The sequence below is a fragment of the Triturus cristatus genome, chromosome 1_2 (assembly GCF_964204655.1).
Source record: "Triturus cristatus chromosome 1_2, aTriCri1.1, whole genome shotgun sequence".
Lineage (NCBI taxonomy): Eukaryota > Metazoa > Chordata > Amphibia > Caudata > Salamandridae > Triturus > Triturus cristatus.
This window is the reverse complement of record NC_140580.1, coordinates 400,532,590-400,550,928: the sequence shown is the minus strand read 5'-3', so window position 1 is coordinate 400,550,928 and position 18,339 is coordinate 400,532,590. Positions and strand designations below refer to the sequence as shown.

Sequence of the window (18,339 nt, the reverse complement as noted above, 5' to 3'; positions counted from 1 at the left end):
AGAGGGCTGATCTGGTAGCCGAAGGAAAGCAGAAATAGCTGCAAGATAGCCTTTTAGAGAGCCCAGAGCAGAGCTCTGCCGGGCTAAAGAAAGTACAACAGAAGGACCTCTGAAAGAGGGGCAGAGCGGGGATCCACAGCCTGTGCTGTGCACCATGCCACAAACTAATTCCGTTGACAGACGTATATCGTTTAAGTGGAGGGACGCCTGGCTGCCAAGATGACGTTACAGACTTCAGGCGGAAAGTCAAAAAGCTGTCAACTGTTGCCGTTTAATGTCCACGCAGGGAGGTGGACTCTGGATAGGTTCGGGTGGAGGACCTTCCCCTGCTGCTGCGACAGAACATCCTCACGAAGGGGCAGTCTGATCAGAGGATCGATGGCCATGCTCAGGAGCTCGGGGTACCAGACTCCTCGTACCCAGTTGAGCCTGTTCTTCAGCAATCGGGGCAGAAGTGGTACAGGCGGAAAGGCGTACAGGAGGCGGCAACTTCACTCGCAACGAAAAGCGCCGCTGAGCGAGTGCCACCTTGGAAACTCCTACGTGCAAAACTGCTGACATTGGGCACTCTTTTGGTGGCAAACAGATCTAACCAAGGCTCTCTGCACCGTTGAAAAAGACATTGCACCACCTCCGAGTGAAGAGAACCTGCCAGGTGTTGAACCACTAAGGTCATGCCCTGATGTTCCAGCCATGTCCAAAGGCGAAGCATCTTGGTAGGGTCCACAACCCCACCCCGCCCTGTTTGTTGCAGTACCACATGACAGTGGTGTTTTCTGTGAACACCTGCACTACCTTCCCCTTGAGGGATGGCAGGAATGCCAGGCAGATCGCACGGAGCGCCAACAGGTTGATATGGAGTTCAGATTCCGACGGAGACTACACTCCTCTCACCTACGCCTCTCCCAGATGGCCGCCCATCCCAAGAATGATGCATCGGTCACCACCGTGAGTTCTGGTTGGGGAAGGGAGAGGAATCTGCCTCTGATCCAATCCTGGTCTGTTAACCACCACTGCAGTTGTTGTGCAGTTCCCTCCGAGATCTGGACGTAGTCGGAAAGATTCCCCTCATGCTGCGCCCACTGTAACTTCAGGTACCATTGCAGAGCATGCATATGCCACCTGGTATGATCCACCAGCAGGATGCCATGAGGACCAGCAGCCTCTGGGTCATTCTCACCAAAATCCAGGATAGAAGCTGAAACATCAGTATAATTGCCTGAATATCCCGGATTCGCTGCTCAGGAGGATAGGCACAAAACTGCACTGTGTCCAGAACTGATACGATGAAAGGGAGTGTCTGAGAGCTAGTCAGGTGTGACTTCAGCACGATTACAGTGAACCCCAGTGAGTGCAGGAGGTCTGCCGAAGTCTGGAGCTGGAAGACTGCAACCCCTGATCTGAGCTGCGACCACCGCCATCACTTTCGTTAACACCCGAGGGGCACTGGTAAGCCCAAAGGGGAGCATGATGAACTGAAAATGCTCATGGCCTACCGTAGGTAGAGTCTGTGGGCTGGCAAGATGGGAATCTGCAACTAGGCGTCCTGCAAGTCCAATGCCACCATCCAGTCTCCAGGGTCTAGGGCAGCCATGTCCTGAGCCAACGTGAGCATTTTGAACTTCTCCTTCCGGAGGAAGCGGTTGAGGGCCCTGAAGTCTACAATGGGCACCAGAAAGTAGCGGGATTAACAACCACAACCTACTGCTGGGGCAGGGACCCTTTCGATAGCTCCCTTGGCCAAGAGAGCTGTGACTTCCTGGTGGAGAAGTGCCAAATGATTCTCCAACATGCGATCGAAAGACGGTGGCATGGAGGAAGGGTCAGTCTTGAAGGGGAGGGAGTAGACCCTTCAGACAATTTGCAAAACCCACCTGTACGACATGATGGATAGCCAGTGGGGGAGGTGATGGCGAATCCTGCCACCCACTGGCCGTGGATGGCCCTGAAGTGTCGGACTAGGAGGGTTTTGAGGCTGCTGCAGGGGGAGGAAAGGGTGGACTGGCCCACCTGCTGGCTCCCGGACCCACAAGGTTTCTGGGTCGCACGTCCACAGCCATGCAGACACTGGGCAGTTTGCATGGACCAGTGGCTGGACTGGGCCGGACGTGGTGGGGTGCCCCTTCTGTAGCCACGAATGGGGCGAAAAGCAGACTAGGGTGGATGGGAAGCGAGGCACAAGGATATGGTCCTAGCCCGAGAATCCTTAAAGCTCGTGCACAGAGGTTGCTTTATCACCAAGTAGGCACCGCAACGTCATCCCGGTGACCACAATGGACACGGAGTCAACTGACGCCACCATAGAAGCGCAGGGGGTTCTGCTAAGGCAAGATTCTCTGGATCCAGTCGGACGCCTGGGGGTAATTTCTAAGGTAAGGAATCAATAACGGTCTCTTTCAGGTAACACCAATCAGTACTCTCAGTCACATGGTCGTGCTAGGCTGGTGAAAGTCATGTTCTGGCCAATTATGGAATGCAGGCCGGATACAGGGAGCAGGTTAGTCCCGCTGAGAAAGTTACCTTCTTGATTTCCAGCACAAAGAGTTCTGTTGAAGGTGCAGGAGGCTACGAGGAACAGGTAGAGCGCTGTGGATAGTCATTGCAACAACACTTAGAGCAAGCTAGGAATTACAGGCTCTTGTTACTGTACCATGAAGAGCTGGTAGGGCATCGCGGACAATTGTTGCTGGAGCTTCTAGTTGGCGTTGACCGTGGGTTGCCATAGCTCTAGTAAAAAGTGCAGATCTCGCATTTCCGGTCGCCGCTGTAGCGTGAAGAGTCTGTTTCACCAGAGCTTTGCGTTGGTGATCGACACCACTGGCAGAGTCTTGGAGTGAATGGGCTTGTAATAAGCCCAAAACTTCAGGATTTCACTTTTTTATTCTTGGGAGGAGCTCAACTGATGTCAGCCAATGGTCCAGGATCTGGGTAGGACCTCTTGGTGATCAGGAGCTCACTCCAGCAGAAGCTAGAATGGCTCAGACAGGTCCAGGCAGCAGGTCAGCTAGATAATTCCACAGAGGCCTCTAGAGCTTGTTGTGTCTCTGTAGCTTATACAGGAGGTCAACCAACTGACCCCTTGGAGTCACTCAGATTAGCATGGGATGAAAGGGGCAGGCCCAGTCTTCTTTTTCAGAGAGCAGGGCAACACTCAAGCAACAGGTCAGCCGTCTGGTATCAGCAGGGCATTCCTCTGGAGAGCAAGACAGTCCTCTTTCTTTAAAGTCCATAGAGTCAGAAGTGTACCGAAGAGTTGCTATGTGGGTCCAACCTCTAAAGTGAGGGGGGGGATTCACTTAACTACCCCCACATCTGGTTCTGGAAAATTCTTCCCTTGTCAAGGCTCCAAGAAATCTGGGGTGACAAAAGACTAGTGTCAATTTTCTTTCTGCCTGCTGTAGGCATGCCCTTTGAAGTGTAAGTGGGGCAAGCTAACTTGGCAGAATGGCCCATCCTGCCCACATCTAGTCCCCTTTTGTCTCCCTCTCTGGAAGGTATACACAAACCCCCAACAGCAGACCCATTCAGTCATGAGACTCAGGATACTGGCAACAGTGAAAAAAAGACCTTAGGGGTTTTTCACTCCTAGGACATGTAACATTTAAACCCACATGTCCCACTTTTTATATATAATGGTCCCTGCCCTACGAGACTTTCGGGCCTACTTTAGGGGTGACTGATTAGTATTAAAAAGGAAGGTTTAGTCCTTACAAAAGGTTTATTCTGCCAATTTGTAATGGAAGTTTAAAACTGCACTACTAACAAGTAACAAGGAACGTACAAGTAAATCAAACATGCCAATTATGTGTCAGACAATTTTACCATGTTTGAAGGACAAAGAGCACACACTTTGTGCACTTCACCACAGCTAACTAGTGCTAAAGCCGTAATGTCAGCGAACACAAATTCAGTCAAACAGGAGAATTGAAAGCATAAGGTTTGGGGTATACGACACCAAGCATGTCAGGTCTAACACCAATGCACAGCAAATCCTGATGCAAAGAGTGACTCAGTAAAAATAGTATGCTTTCTCACAGCCTTGTAACAGTAAAAAGAAACAAGCATTGGCATAGCCAATAGGTCTCCCCTTTGGGACCTTAAGTGTTTAGCCATGCAACGGTTGCATAACTAAACACTTACAAAGGTCCCAAAAGCGAGACCTATTGGCAATGCCAATGCTTGTTTTAACTGCTGCAATCGATTGAAGCCTCACGGAGAACATCAAAGTGGCCGCGAAAGTCAAAGTAATCGCGGTAAAGCGCGACGCGCGCGCCCGCGCACATGCACTGCTGCTCTAGGCTGGCCTGGTAGCACTTTTTGGAGCCCTCACAAAATGTCTCACCAGTCCAGCGCATGCGCTGGGTCAGGCGAGACCTAAAATGACTAATCTACACAAGCCGGTCATGTCCAGTCAATGTAGACTAGACAGGTTTCCTAGGAAATGGCAGCCGTAGCCACTGCTCCTAATAAAGGTGAGGAGAAGAGAGGCAAGATCAAGAGTGACAGACTTCCACATAGGGAAACCGCGCACCATCTTTAACAGAAAGGAAGAGTAAATGCACAAGTCAGTCTTGTCAGGAAAAAAGTGGAGTATGGAGACAAAACCATCAACGTACTTACCATGTGGTCAGAAGTAGCAGCGACCAGAAAGGCAATTTTCAAGGGCAAAGATGCAGGGGCCAACTGTGAAGGGGCTCACTGCTGGGCAACAAAAGGCAGGTGAGGAAACGTGTAACAAACCCTTCAAAAATAGGCTACAAATGGGTTCCAGAAGACAAGGCTGATGATAATCAAAAGGGCATATAACAGGGCCCAAATATCCCCTTAGAGTCAGATTTTGTAAGGCAAGCGAAAGTGTATAATACTGAACAGACAAGCCCCAAAGGAATCTAGGCCTTCTGTAAGACACCAGGACACAAACGTATCCCTACACCCAGCATAGATAGATTTGGTGGATGGCTTTCTTCATTCGAATAGAACATCCAACTTCAGATGGAGGATCAAGTGAAGCCAGTTGACCATGCGAAAATTTCTACCGATGGAGTTGGAGGGTTGAGACTGGGGACCAAATCACCTTGCTGTAACAGCAGATACACTGTGTCCGAAATAGGACTTGGAGACCAGGTAAGTTCCAATAGATTGGCACACCTAATCCTCCTCGCCAAGTTGGGGTGTTGCAAATCATATGTACACAAGTTTTTGAAGACAATCTGAACAAGAGGCCATAGAAGAGTAAACACAGAAGCACACAGCAGGCGGAGAGCACTGAAAACAAAGCATCTCCCAGCAAGCTGTCAGGTGAAAAGTTCAGCGCACAAAACTAGGGACAAAAACATTTTGAGGACCAAAGCAAACCGGTCAATGAACAGGTAGCGCCAATGTGAAAAGACAATCTCAGTCACACGAAAATAAAGCTGCTATTCTCGAGTCCTCCACAAATGACCTGCTTAAAGCATTGGCAGGCATATTTATGTGCATGCATTGCTTTGCCAGCGACAAAAGGCCACAAACTCACATCGGACCACACCATCCCATGCTGAATCAGTTATCACACTATCCTACAGAAAGGAGAATGTAACATCCTCCCATCCAGCATTAGCAGTGGATTGGCTAAGCATGGAACCAGACAAAGCGTAAATCCTCAAGGCATAGAGCCGGATATTTAGTCATTGACTTAAGGAACCACTCGAGGGACCTTGTCCTCCATCAAGCATGGGGAACTAGGAGGACACAAGAAGCAATGAGGCCCAAAAGACTTTGCTCTTTCAGAACATGAAGAGTCACTGGAGTCTAAAATCGCAAGATCATATTCTGACTGTCCTGGATCTTCAGATCAGGAAAAAGGTCTGCATGCAGATCAATCATGTTCAATATAGCCCAAACAAAAAGTAATTGCCAATGTAGGAGTTCAAGATTAAGCATCCACTGGTCAAAAATGAACCTGGGGAGGATGCCTTCACCAGTCAAACAGCAAAGTATGCAGCTAGGTAGATGGCTGACCAGAGAAAATCAACCAACACTGAAAGAAAAAATCTTGATGCATTTTTGAGGTCGAAATAGAGCACAGCTAAGTTAGTGTTGTGTTTCCACAACAAAGCAGGGAAACACGAGAGTGTCTTCATGATTTGTTGAGGCTTCCAGCATTTTAAAGCTCCAGATAAAGAACCGCATCAGTTTACTATGGTAGAAGGAGGTTGCCAACCTGCAAATCTGGAGCGTGTTTAAATTCTATATTGGACCTGCCCATGGCATCAGAACTGGAGCCAAAGCTTCTGTAGAGTTGGCAAATCTTTGAGCCTTGGAAAAAGATATGCTAATGGCTGGGTCTCAAAGCACAGGCAGATCCTCTTTCTGGCACATATGAGTATCTCCTCAGATTTAGAAAGACATTTAAAAAAAGGATTTGAATGCAGCTCCAAAAGTGTTGGTGCCATGAGTACCTTTGGGCCAGGCATACCAATACCAGTGGATGTGACCTGCCACCGGCCATGGAGTTGGGTGGTGTGAATTCCAGGGCAATCGAATGTGCCATTCCAGACGACCTGCCACATCCATGTGATCCAGAAGGGCCCCAAAGAGAGGAGGGAGACAGTCCTAAAGAGATCCAATCTGTCAGCCAATAGAGCCATAAACCAGGGACAGTGTTCCTTTATGGCCAGCATACAGGAATAGCACCACCAACTTCCCAGCCACTTCCAAGTGCAGGATCTCTTCCTAGAGAAGGCACTTATCCTTCAATCATTTCTTCTTCTTCTTGTTTTTGTGAGAGAACCCTTTGGAGGAATGCTCCACACTGGCAAATTACCTGACAGATTGGTGACCGTTAAAGTCTCCTAAAAGGCCAATCCAGGATTAAGTTGGAGTATTACTTCTTTAGGATGCATAGATGCACACAGCAGGACAAAGAGCTGTGGTATGGTCCAAGATACCACATGCAGATGTTAAGTTGCTTTCAAAACTTTTGGCAAAGGTTAAGTCTTGACACATTAAAAAGTGACATTTGAACTAGCCTACTAAGAACGTGAAAAGAAATAAAATAATTGGTAACAGAGAACCTCCAGGCCTGCACTGGTTAGTTGTCCAAGACTGTGCCATATATGGCACAGTGTTATTTCCAAGGACAGTCAGAGTCACCTTTTGCTCAACTCTTTATTTTTGCTGGCATTAAAACTCTGTGCAAACACACGATGATTATGATAGACCGAGTGCTGAAACGTTTCAGACACACACCCCTCAGTCACAGATCTGGGTTAAATTCATCATCGTTCTTTAGCTCACTTCGTCACCCCACTTCAGACACAGCCATATGCAAATCAGTCTTGACCCTATTCCTCAAAGGAATAGTCCAGCCCGAAGTGTCAATCCAGGTCTGCCCTGGATCAGAAACAAGCATAGGGGGACCAGTTTCTTGGTAACACCCCTCATCAGCCAGGCTAGCTTGAATCCAGTGGCAAAGTGAGCAATGGACCCACGTCTGGTCATACCTTGCCAACTTAGAGCGAATGAAGCAAACAAAAGGAGATGATGGATGGAGTTTAAACTTTTCAGACACTCACTCCCAGTCACAGATCTTGGTTGTTTGCTTCATTACAACTCTGTGCACTTTACCCTGTTAACCAATTCTAAAGTTCCTGTGCACCTACTTTAAAAATGGTTGAATTAGAATACTCCTAACCACCATATTTAATTTGGCTAGGAGTCCCTACTGTATGTGGCCTGGAGGTTAAATGTCACTAGTGGACTACAACACTTATATTGTGCCATCCACTTCAGTGGCAGTGCAAACATTCCTTCAGGCCTGCCATTGTAGACTGATTTTAAAAGTGTAAAACCTCCACTTGTCAAAATAAAGCCTAATAACCAGTCAAAACTTCACGTTACATTTTAATAAGTCACCACCGATGTAGGTCTTGCAGCCCACAAGGCAGGAGGAATTGCATTAAAAAGCAGGACATATAGAAATTTAAAGTTAACATTTCTTTACAGTGACTAGCACCCAAAAGGATTTTTCTAAGAAGGATGGACGGACCACACAGAAAAACTGGAAGGCAATAGTAAATACTAATACTGTATCTAGGAAATGGGACTAGCTAGAAAAAAAATACTTTTAAGTTATTAAAAACCAATTCAATGGTAAAGTTGGATTTTTAATACTTAATATGGAAAAGATACTTTAGAAAGTTACCTTTTCCTTGCTTCACGTTTCTGGAGGCTAATTTGCATTGACTCTCCAGCTTCTTCCAACCAGCCTAGAATAGGTGTGGGTGAGGTGTGAAATAGATACAGGAGCAAACATGCTGACCTGAGTGCACAAATTGTAACTCCACAAAATATACAGGGTAGAGGCTGGGGCATCCTTTTTGACACTATAGTGTCAGAGCCTGCTGAGAGGTTTGCTGGGTTCACATTAACGGTTGGGTGCACTTGAAATGGAGAGAACACAATTCTTGTGTATCCATTGTCTTCCTGATGAAGGACAATGCTTTAGCTCTAATAGACTTCGGTCTGTGTTTGTTGTGGGAAAAGTACCTGCTCCAAACTGGAATTTAGTGTTAAAAGAGGGAGAACAATAGGATTACCATACTACACCCCTCCAACACGGACCTCACATCCCTAGTGCGGTCAAAAACATTTTGCCATCTTAAAATGCCCTGACAAATTAAATTTTCGGCCTGTTTGCGGTAAGCTGCTTTTACCCCATTGGTTATGGAGGTGGCAGAAGTCATCCCACCCACTATCTCACACCAGGACTGAATGTGGCATCTCCAAGCACCCACTTCGAACACTTTCTGGATCTGCTGAAGATGACTGGACCTGCTGTCTGTGACCTGAGAGGAGCCCTAAAGTACTGGAACTCCTCTGTCTTGTACGCAAGATACAAAAGTGGACTCCAAGGTCAGTTGGCTGACCTGCATTGATACAGAGAGATACGTTGCAAGATACCTTTTCCAGGAAGTACACAGCTGACCAGTGACACTTGGACTGGACCCTGCTTTTGGCCTCCACCTGTTACGTTGGGAGTCTTTAAGTGCCTCCTCTGGGGTCCTGCGGTGGGGGGTGGTGGGGGCAGAGGGGGTTGGGGGGATGGGTTGCAGGGAGGTTTAGATGTTTACTTCTCTGGTAGACTGGGGCTTAAAGGACCAACTCAGAAGGTAAAATCTTTGACCAGGAGAAACCTGGTTTGTTTCTCTGACCCATGCTTCAACGCATTTCGGGTTCCGGACTACCGGGACCATTGGCACTTTGTGCTTTTTTTGAGCAATTTCTACTTAAAACTCTGAAAATTCATATCTCCGGTTCCCCATCATTTTATTTATTAAATCTTACACTATTTTTCTAATTCGGTTAGGGATTTTTATGGTTTTGCATTTTGACTTAATCATTGCTTTAGTACTGCATAAATACTTTACAAGTTGTCCTATGTTAATCCAGTCTGCTCTGTGACATAGCTACCAGGGGGTTGAGTTCAGGTTAATTTAGTGACTTTCAGTGTTCACCCTGACAAGCGCTGTGCCTATTAATAACAATTTAAAGCAAAGAAGTAAAGGAAACTGAATACAAACCATAAGAAGGACATTTAAGTAACCAGAAGTATGATTTATTGTCAACTAGTAGAATATTTAACTCAAGTAACCAAACACATACAGCTCAAACCAACTTTAGAAACCCTCCACTGTTTTACATCACACAATCTTGCTTGAATAGCTGCCTCTTTGCGGGAAGGTGGGGTAGAGAAACTGAAAGAAATGGAGCATGGTCCGTGATGACCACTCCAGAAGTGCAGGAAGGTCTCACAATCTGCATGATTCTGCTCTGCCACCTCCAACACCAAATTCTGTCCACTCTTTAATTGTGAGACAGTTTCACACCCAACATGGATTCACAAGTGGCATGAAAAATAATTAATCAACAAGGTAAAGGAAGGGAAAATTATTCAAAGTAAATTAATAATTTAAGTAACAGAACCCTTCAGAGTTGTAAGCTTTGTTAGGCTTAAAACTCCGGTTGCCTTAAAAACCAGTTCTGTCCAGATTGGAGAATGTAAAGCATCACTTTTTGGCAAGGGAAATCAGACACTTTCAATGAATAAGTTAATCAAGCGCTTCTCCATTTGCTCAGCAGAGAAGAACGCCAAAAATAAAATACCTGAATTTCTGTTCGTTTTGCAAATTCCCCTAAGAGAATGGAACACTGAGCTCCTCACTGTGAATGTATTTTAAGTCTTTGTCTACAGGCCAGAAGCCAAACCAGCTTGTGAACTTTGCTGCTTAGAGAGACTACCTCTTTCAAACATTCTACTAGCTATAATGGCAGAAGCAAGGAACCAAATACATCTCTCACCAATTACTACCAAAAAGTAACATTAGTTTTCCTACACAAACTGCTCAGGCAAGGCCTTCAATTATGTGAGCTCAATCTGCAGTTCTTGGAAGGGAACTCATGATAATGTTGGGCTTCACTCCATTTTTCACAGCATCTCAGTAACAGACTCCCTCTCGCCTCCTTAAGTGGGATCATGACGACAATTTTGCCCATCAGTTCGTAGGATCTTCTAATATCACAAATTATTTAAAATGGGATTCATGCTCTCTCCATAGTCAGTGGCCTCTGCTCTGTAAGGGAGGATTGCACAACCTCATTTATATTAAGGAATGCATTGTGGAAAGAGCATGTTACTTACTCTATAAGCACCCATGCGTACAGAGTAGGGCTGTAGATTCACATGCTCTGCATACTATCTTGTCATCTGGTGTTGGGATCAAAGTTTGCAAGTTGTTTTTCATATAAGAAGTCTTTTTCAAGTCACAAGGTACAAACAGTTGCTTACAGGGTAAGATTTTCCATTTTTAGTATGTGCTGCTGCATATACACACAAGAGACACACAATTGATGGACGGAATGCAGAACAAATCAAAACATTTACCCCCAGTCAAGAAATCTGGGTTAAATCCATCATTCTTTTGCTCACCATGCCACCCCAGTTTAGACCTGGCCATATGCAAGTCAATCTTGACCCTGTGCCTCATGGGAACAGTCCAGCCCGAACTGCCAAGCCAGGTCCTCCCTGGACCGGAAACTAGCATCCAAGGACCGGTTTCGGGGTTTCACCCCTATTCAGCCAGGATAGCTTGATTGCAGTGGCACAGGGAGCCCAGGACCCACGCCTGGGCAGTGGCGGCAGAGGGCTGGTGCCCCCATATCAATGGCTCCTGGGAGGAGGAGGAGGATCCAATGCAAGCTGCTTCTTGAAGGTAAGCTTCCTTCTGTGAGGAAGAGTGCCTTGCACTTCCAGTGGTGGTTTGGCGATGATCTCACCTGTTAGAGAGTGAATGAAAAGTCTCCTCTATCTACTGTCCAACGTCTCCTGGAGGCACTGTGAAATTAGAGCCTTGAGGTCCTCAAAACACGTAGAAAAAGGAGTCTAGGAGAGGTGAGTCAGCACAGAGTAGTTTCTGAAGCGGATCGCAACGTCTGTTTCAACTCCGAAGTTGGTGTTGTCGCTGAAAGGTGTTTTGGCTTCGAATGGTGAGATTGCACCGTCGCAGAGACACTGGACGGCAGAGGGCGCTGGCAAGTAAGGCAGGGTCTAGTGCTTCAGTCTCTGCAGAAGAGACAGTCAATTCTGAGGCCTTATGGTGGTGCCGGCAATGGCACTGTTGGCACAGAAGGCTCTGTAGCTGGTGGTGGACTCTATGCCCAGCCACCTGAAAGGAGATGGTCGACCGGTTGGTGTGAACGATAAGGCACGGTACTCACGGTCGGTGTCTTCTGCCAAAGTCCCATGGGGGCGACTGGTCATTGCCTTGGAGTCTGAACGAGAGCTTGGGTCACGACTGAAGCAATGCCCTGCAGACTGAGGCACCTTCTTCCTCTTTGACGTCTGCACTGAAGATGTTGGGAGTGTTGTTGTCTTACAACTGCACTATCTTGCTCTGAGCAAGCATTCAGCTGCATCGGTATCAGAGGATATTCTTCTGCCAGAATGCGAGGCTGGGGAGCAGAAGTATTGCTGTGCTCCGGAGAAAAGGAACAGTTGCAAACCAAGTGATGATCGTGCCACAAGCATTTGTAGTGGTACTTTGGACAATGCTGAAAGGGGGTCCTTTCCATCACGGCCTGCACATTCTCAAAGCAGATGGCTGAGTAGAAAGGCCAAGAGAGCCAAACCCCCAACAAAGTATTAACAAATCTCTCTGGAAGGACCCAGCAGGACAAAGATGAAAAACTGTAAATGCACCGGAAAGCCCAGACGATGAATGACTCGTTCAAACAACGGCAGAAGAAAATAATCTAACTATAAAACTGATGCTCATGCATAATACTAGTCCTAGGAGGAGTGTCAACATCTTGTGATTCTAAAGACTTCTTTTAAGAAAAACAAGTTGCACGTGTCCAAGCCTAACACTCGATGGCAGAAGTATGCAGAGAAGGTGTATCTACATCTACACATGCTATGAACATATTGTTATACCTGAATATTGTAGCAAAAGTATCATGGATACAAATACTTGCAGGTCTGTATGGATTTTCTACATCCAACTCCAAATATATATATTCTGACTCTATATGGATACTTAAGATACGTAGATTGGGACTTAAGAACTATAGTAAGAACTTAAGGGAAAGACAAGTTAAATGCATAGCTGTGCATAGGCACATGCTGCAACATAGCATAGTAAAATGCTTTAATATTCGAGACAAGCCTCCAACTCAATGTGAAGGTTTGCCAGCTTCTTGCTAGACCAGGGGTATCAAGGGACATTAAAAACATTTTCAACACACGGAGCAGTCATTTCAGCATTAGCTATAGTAGTACTCAGCTTTTTGGCTAAAGTCATTCAATAAATAACATTACCATCTCCATGGCAAACATCTTTAATACAGAAATAACCATAACAAACCTTTTTATCTCTGGTCCGTACTTCTCCATAGAAATCTAGTGCATCCTGTGGTTGTAAAAATTTCTTTCGATGTAGCAAATACGCACATATCATAACACCTGTTCTTCCCTTTCCAGCTTTACAGTGAATTGCCGCAACATGATTGTCATTTTCACTTAACCACTGGTCAAGGTCTTCGCAAAAAGGTTTGATAAGCTCTAGCTGTGGTGGGTTGTGGTCTTCAAAAGGATACTGTGCAACTAAATGACAAATAGGTGATAAAGGTTTAGTACAAAACAATTCACAATTTCGACTTTTTTTTTTTTAAAGTGAAATAGTTACTTTACAGTGCAAACACAAAGCTTTTGTCACATTTTTGGCAGCAATACAAACAAAGTGACTGGGCATGTTGCATTTCTATTAAAGATCTATTGCTAATACAGCTCAAGGTAATTTATGAACAAGGTCCTATTAACTAAAGTGAAGAAACCAAAAATACTTAAAAATCAAACATCCTTGTTTTATTATACACCAAAGAATGCTGCGAGCAAACTGGCATTGATTGATTTTGTTCCCAATTGAATATTCGATCCTGGCTGCGTTTTCTGACCCCAAGAATATCATCGTAAAAAAAAGCTATTCCTTTGGACTCTCCTAAAAAACAAAGGTTTGAGCAAGCTTCAACACACAGAACACGTACTGGACAGACAGGACCACCACAAGCTTCAGTGCACACAGATCAGCACACGCAACAGCAAGCTACCCTCACTATTAGTCCATGGATTAACTAAAAGTGGTAAACTGTTTAGAAAAAGCTCAAAGGTTCTCTCCGTGGGACGGAAGACTTCACTCCAATTGCCTGGGGTGTTCGAATTTGGTCCTGGACAGGACAGCTTTTATATCTCCACTGCAGCAATAGCCGAAAGGGAAAATATATCAAAAGTGCACTCTGTGCGGCATTTACCTAAGCCACAACTTATTTTATACCGAAATATTCTTCAAGAAAATAGTAGGCTCAGGACATTCCGCTCATGCCTTTTCTGCACCTAGATGCACTTTCAGCTTACAGCCAAGAGGTCTGTCATACTGCATCAAGTTCATTTACCAACTTAGGACACGTACATTTGCGGTAGCTGAAATAGATGTAGTGGTTGACGTTCCGGAGGTCCAAGATAGGGCGTAGGCCCCCTTTGCCCTTCTTGGGAACCAGAAAGTAGTGGGAATAACAACCACGACCTACTTCTGGGCTCGGAACGCGCTCGACGGCCCCCTTGGCCAAGAGGGCCGAAACTTCCTCGTGGAGAAGATTCAAATGATCCCCCGAGATACGGTGGTGCTGCGGTGGCATGGCTGGAGGGGGTCGTCTCGAAGGGGAGGGAGTAGCCCCTTCGGACGATTTGCAGCACCCACCTGTCCGATGTGATGGACCGCCAGTGGAGCAGGTGATGGCGAACCCTGCCGCCCACTGGCGTGGAATGGGCCTGAAAGCTCGGACTAGGAAGGCTTTGAGGCGGATGCTGCCGGGGTGGATGTGGGCTGACCGTGTCGTCCTCCAGAACCGCCTCGGCAGAAACCACGTCCGCGACCACGCGCAGGTTGGTTCTGCGGCTGGTGGCTAGGCGGACGTGAGGAGGCACCCCTTCCTTGGCCACGAAAGGGGCGGAAGTTTGCGACCGCGGGGCCGAGAGGCCCAAGGACTTGGCCGTAGCCCGGGAGTCCTTAAAGCGATTCAGCGCACTGTCCGCTTTCTCACCAAAAAGGCGAGTGCCATCAAAGGGCATGTCCATGAGAGTGCTCTGGACATCACCCGAAAAGGACGTGGACCGCAGCCAGGCGTGACGTCTAAGCGCCACCGTGGTAGAAATCGCCCTACCCAGCGAGTCCGTAGTGTCAAGCCCACATCTGATAGCATGTCGTGCTGCATCCCTCCCAGCGGCCAGAGCCTGGGTAAGTGGTGTCTGAACCTCCTCCGGACACAGGGGCAGCACGTCCTCCACCGTATCCCACAGAGAGTGGGAATAACGGTCCAAAAGACAGGCGGTGTTCAAGGACCACAGGCCCAAACTCAGGGAGGCGAACAGCTTTTTGCCAAACTGTTCCAGTCTCTTGGAATCCCGGTCCGGCGGAGCGGTCGGGAAGGAGGATTGGGAGGTAGAAGCCTGGATAACCAGGCTCTCGGGGGTAGGGTGTTGGGACAGAAAACTGGGGTCGCCCGGAGCAGGGCGGTGGCGCCTGGCGACGTTCCTGTCCACAGGAGGGACTGTGGAGGGCTTGGACCAGGTGCCCTGCAGAACGTCAATGAGGGCCTCATTGAATTGCAGCAGAGGCTCAGTGGAGCTTGCTGCAGACTGAAGCACCTCAGTGAGGACGTTAGTTCTCACAGCCACGGCAGGTAGCTCGAGCCCAAGGGCTGCGGCCGCCTTGCGCAGCACCACAGAGAAAGCAGCACCCTCCTCCGAAGCCACAGTCGGAGGAGAGATGAATCCAGTGTCTGGAGAGGTATCCAGACCACTGGCCTCCCCCAGTTCATCTGCCCAGTCCTGTGACAGCTGAGCCTGAACGGCCATAGGATCCTCGGACCCCTCCCATTCGCCCCCGTCATCCGATTCCTGGTAAACAGGAGGAAGGATCGGAGCCGGACGATAGACATAATGTGTCTCCAGCGGCGCCGAACATAGACGCCGTAACGGCGCCGGGTCTGGAGCGGGGCTGAACTGGGGCACGACGCCGAGCGGAGCCGGCGTCGGAGGCGTGAGGAGGTCGACCGGCATCGGCGGGGACGGGTCCCTCGGGCACTTGCGGCGTCGAAGCCGGCGACGGAGCCGCCGGCATGCAAGGTTGCCCAGTCGGGTCCGCGGGGCCGGAAGGCGCGCCAGCGGGCGTCGACGGCGGAGCCAGGTTCCTCATGGCCGAGAGTAAGGCACTGACTTCCGCCAGCGTCGCGTCAGTCCCAGGGACCGGTGGGTATGGGGACTTGCGCGGCGCCTGCGGCTCCGCTGGAGCCGCGGGGGTGGTACCACCCTGACCCTCGGCCGAGTCGCGCGAGGGGAGTCCGAAGAGCGGTGTCGCCTCTTGGACTTCTTGGAGTGCTTCGACTTACCCGAAGACTTGGAGCCAGACGATCGATGATGACGTCGGCTGCGGCTCCGCGACCGATCCTTGGACCTCCTCCTGGACCGGGATCGAGAGGGGCGCGGAGCAGAGTGGCAAGACTCCGCGTCGTGGTCGAGGCCCAAACAGTAAAGGCACCGGCGGTGATGATCCGTAACCGACATCAAGCGGTTGCAGTCAGCACAGGCTTTAAAACCAGGCATCCTACCGGAGTCGAGACAAGATCAAAAAACTTAGTAAAAAAAGACTAAAAGGGGTAGCTCTCCCGGATCTGCGCTTACTGGCGCGGAATAAAAGAAGAACTGACGTCAGCGCGCGAGGGCGGCGTCTAAGTACTCCGACGACGTCATTCCGGCGCACGACGGACGCGGAGCCGCAGACGATGCCTAGCGACGCGCAAGGGGTATTGCTGACGAAAAATCTTCCGGATCCAGTCTGATGTGTGGGGATATTCTAAGGTGAGGAATCTAACTAACGTGTTTCTTTCAGATATGTAAATCACGTGTCAAGTTACACTTGTAGATCCCTGGTGAACAAACATTTAGAGACAGAAAGAGTGCTGGAGAAAGTTTGGGAAAAATCCACCTAACACAAGCACAAAGACAGGAAACTTGTGGTGACGCAAGCGATGAGGTTAATGCTTAGCGATAACAAAACCGCAGGTAGCTCAACTGGGTGAGGTTGAAGAAAATTCAGAATTATTTTGAGACTGTTTGGGGGACAATGTATAAACGCAGTGGCTCAATACTCTGGTTGTTTTGAGGAGCAGTCGTCCTGGGCTATACTTCTAAGAACACCCTCCTAGTGAAGATGTCAAATTCCCACCACATGTGAGCTTAAATAAGCATGGTTTCTGTATGGGGTTGTTGCTACCTTCCAGGCCCATAGAAAATTACAGCCAGCTGTTGGTAGATTGGGTGTTAATATGACAGCTTTGAAAACAAGCAAAAAATACTAGGAACAATCAGAGTAATATCAGAAATAATGGTAAGGGGGCGTGGTTTACGTGCCACGGAAGATGGCGGTGTTTCTTTGTGCTCTGCTCGAACGCAGAGCTGTTTCATCTTCATTAGGATGTTACTTGCTCGTTCGGAGCGACTTTTGCGGAACCGGAATTCCTCTTATATCCGCACCTTTTATTGACCGGCTCTGGTGCTGCTGGAGTGCCCTCTCGTCCTTGGAGCTGTGGCGGTGATTCGGTCTTCTGATGTGAGCAGCCGTCACCTTATGCGCGTACCGCTCAAATTTCATGCATTCCAGGGTCCGCAGCTGAGGTAACTGGAGTCTTTTACCTCATAAAACGCCGGGCAATATTTTCCTCATGTTTTTTTTTTCTCCCTCTTCTTCTGCTTACTGGACTCCAATAGCAAAAAAAAAAGTGAATACTATTTAAAGGATTCCTCTGGAATCATTTCTTTCTTGAACCATGTCTTGAAGCGACTTGTTGTTTAAAGTTGTCTACTTATATAGTGGACCTCCTTATTTTACACAGCATTTTGCTAGGGGGGGGGGGGGGGGAGAAGAGTGGTTACACTTTATTTTTACATATTAAAATCCACCTGTACTCTTTTGTGTGCTGTTGTTCCACTCTAAGGGCAGAGTTAAATCTCTACAAACGTCACATCATTGCCCTCTTTATTATGCCAAAATAGCTAGTGATATCCTAGTTGCTGCCAAGTCCTCTTATTCTGCCACTAAACCGAAACAGGTGAAATCCCATTTTGTCTTCTCACAACTCTGTTCTGGACACTATGCTTGATGTGAGGGGTCTAAAACCTTTCATGATTGCCACAAATGAAAAGCTCCAGCAGATTGAGGATAGATAGATGACCATAGAAGTAAAGTTGTTTGACATGAAGCAACGTAGTGACCTACATGACGCTACTGTTGAGATTCCTTTTCTGGGACAGGAAATCCCAAAACTCAAGCTACATACAGAAGACACTTAAAAATAGAAGTAAGCATAATCACCTGTTTATAAGGCCTTCAAGAAAACTTGGAGGGTCCCGCCCTCCTTACTTTCTTGGAAAAGTTCCTTCCTGACATTTTGGATCCTCCAAAAGAACCATCAATGAACATTCAACGCACGCTTCATCTTTGTCGCCTCCACCCTCACTCTACCAGACCTAGAGGAATTATGTTCATCTTGGAATTTACGAACTTGCTCCGTGTGTTGCAGGCAGCAAAGGAAAATGTCGCCTTGTGTGATCTGGTCATAATATTTATATATGTCAAGATCTCTCCAAAAGGTACTAATGCCACAAGGAAGGAATTTCTTGCTCTTAGACCACTAATGAGACAGCTACACATTCATTATGACATTTTGCATCCATGCATTTGTAAAATT

General features: G+C 47.6%; 1 protein-coding gene across 2 annotated transcripts in view; it reads right to left on the bottom strand.

Annotated features, from left to right (window-relative positions):
- Positions 1 to 18,339, bottom strand: part of PTEN (phosphatase and tensin homolog) — a 231,178-nt gene that overhangs the window by 75,320 nt on the left and 137,519 nt on the right. For both annotated transcript variants that reach the window (XM_085605587.1, XM_085605590.1), the window contains exon 5: positions 12,903 to 13,141. In XM_085605587.1, the coding sequence (XP_085461713.1) occupies positions 12,903 to 13,141 (239 nt within the window). The remainder of the gene's footprint in view (positions 1 to 12,902; positions 13,142 to 18,339) is intronic.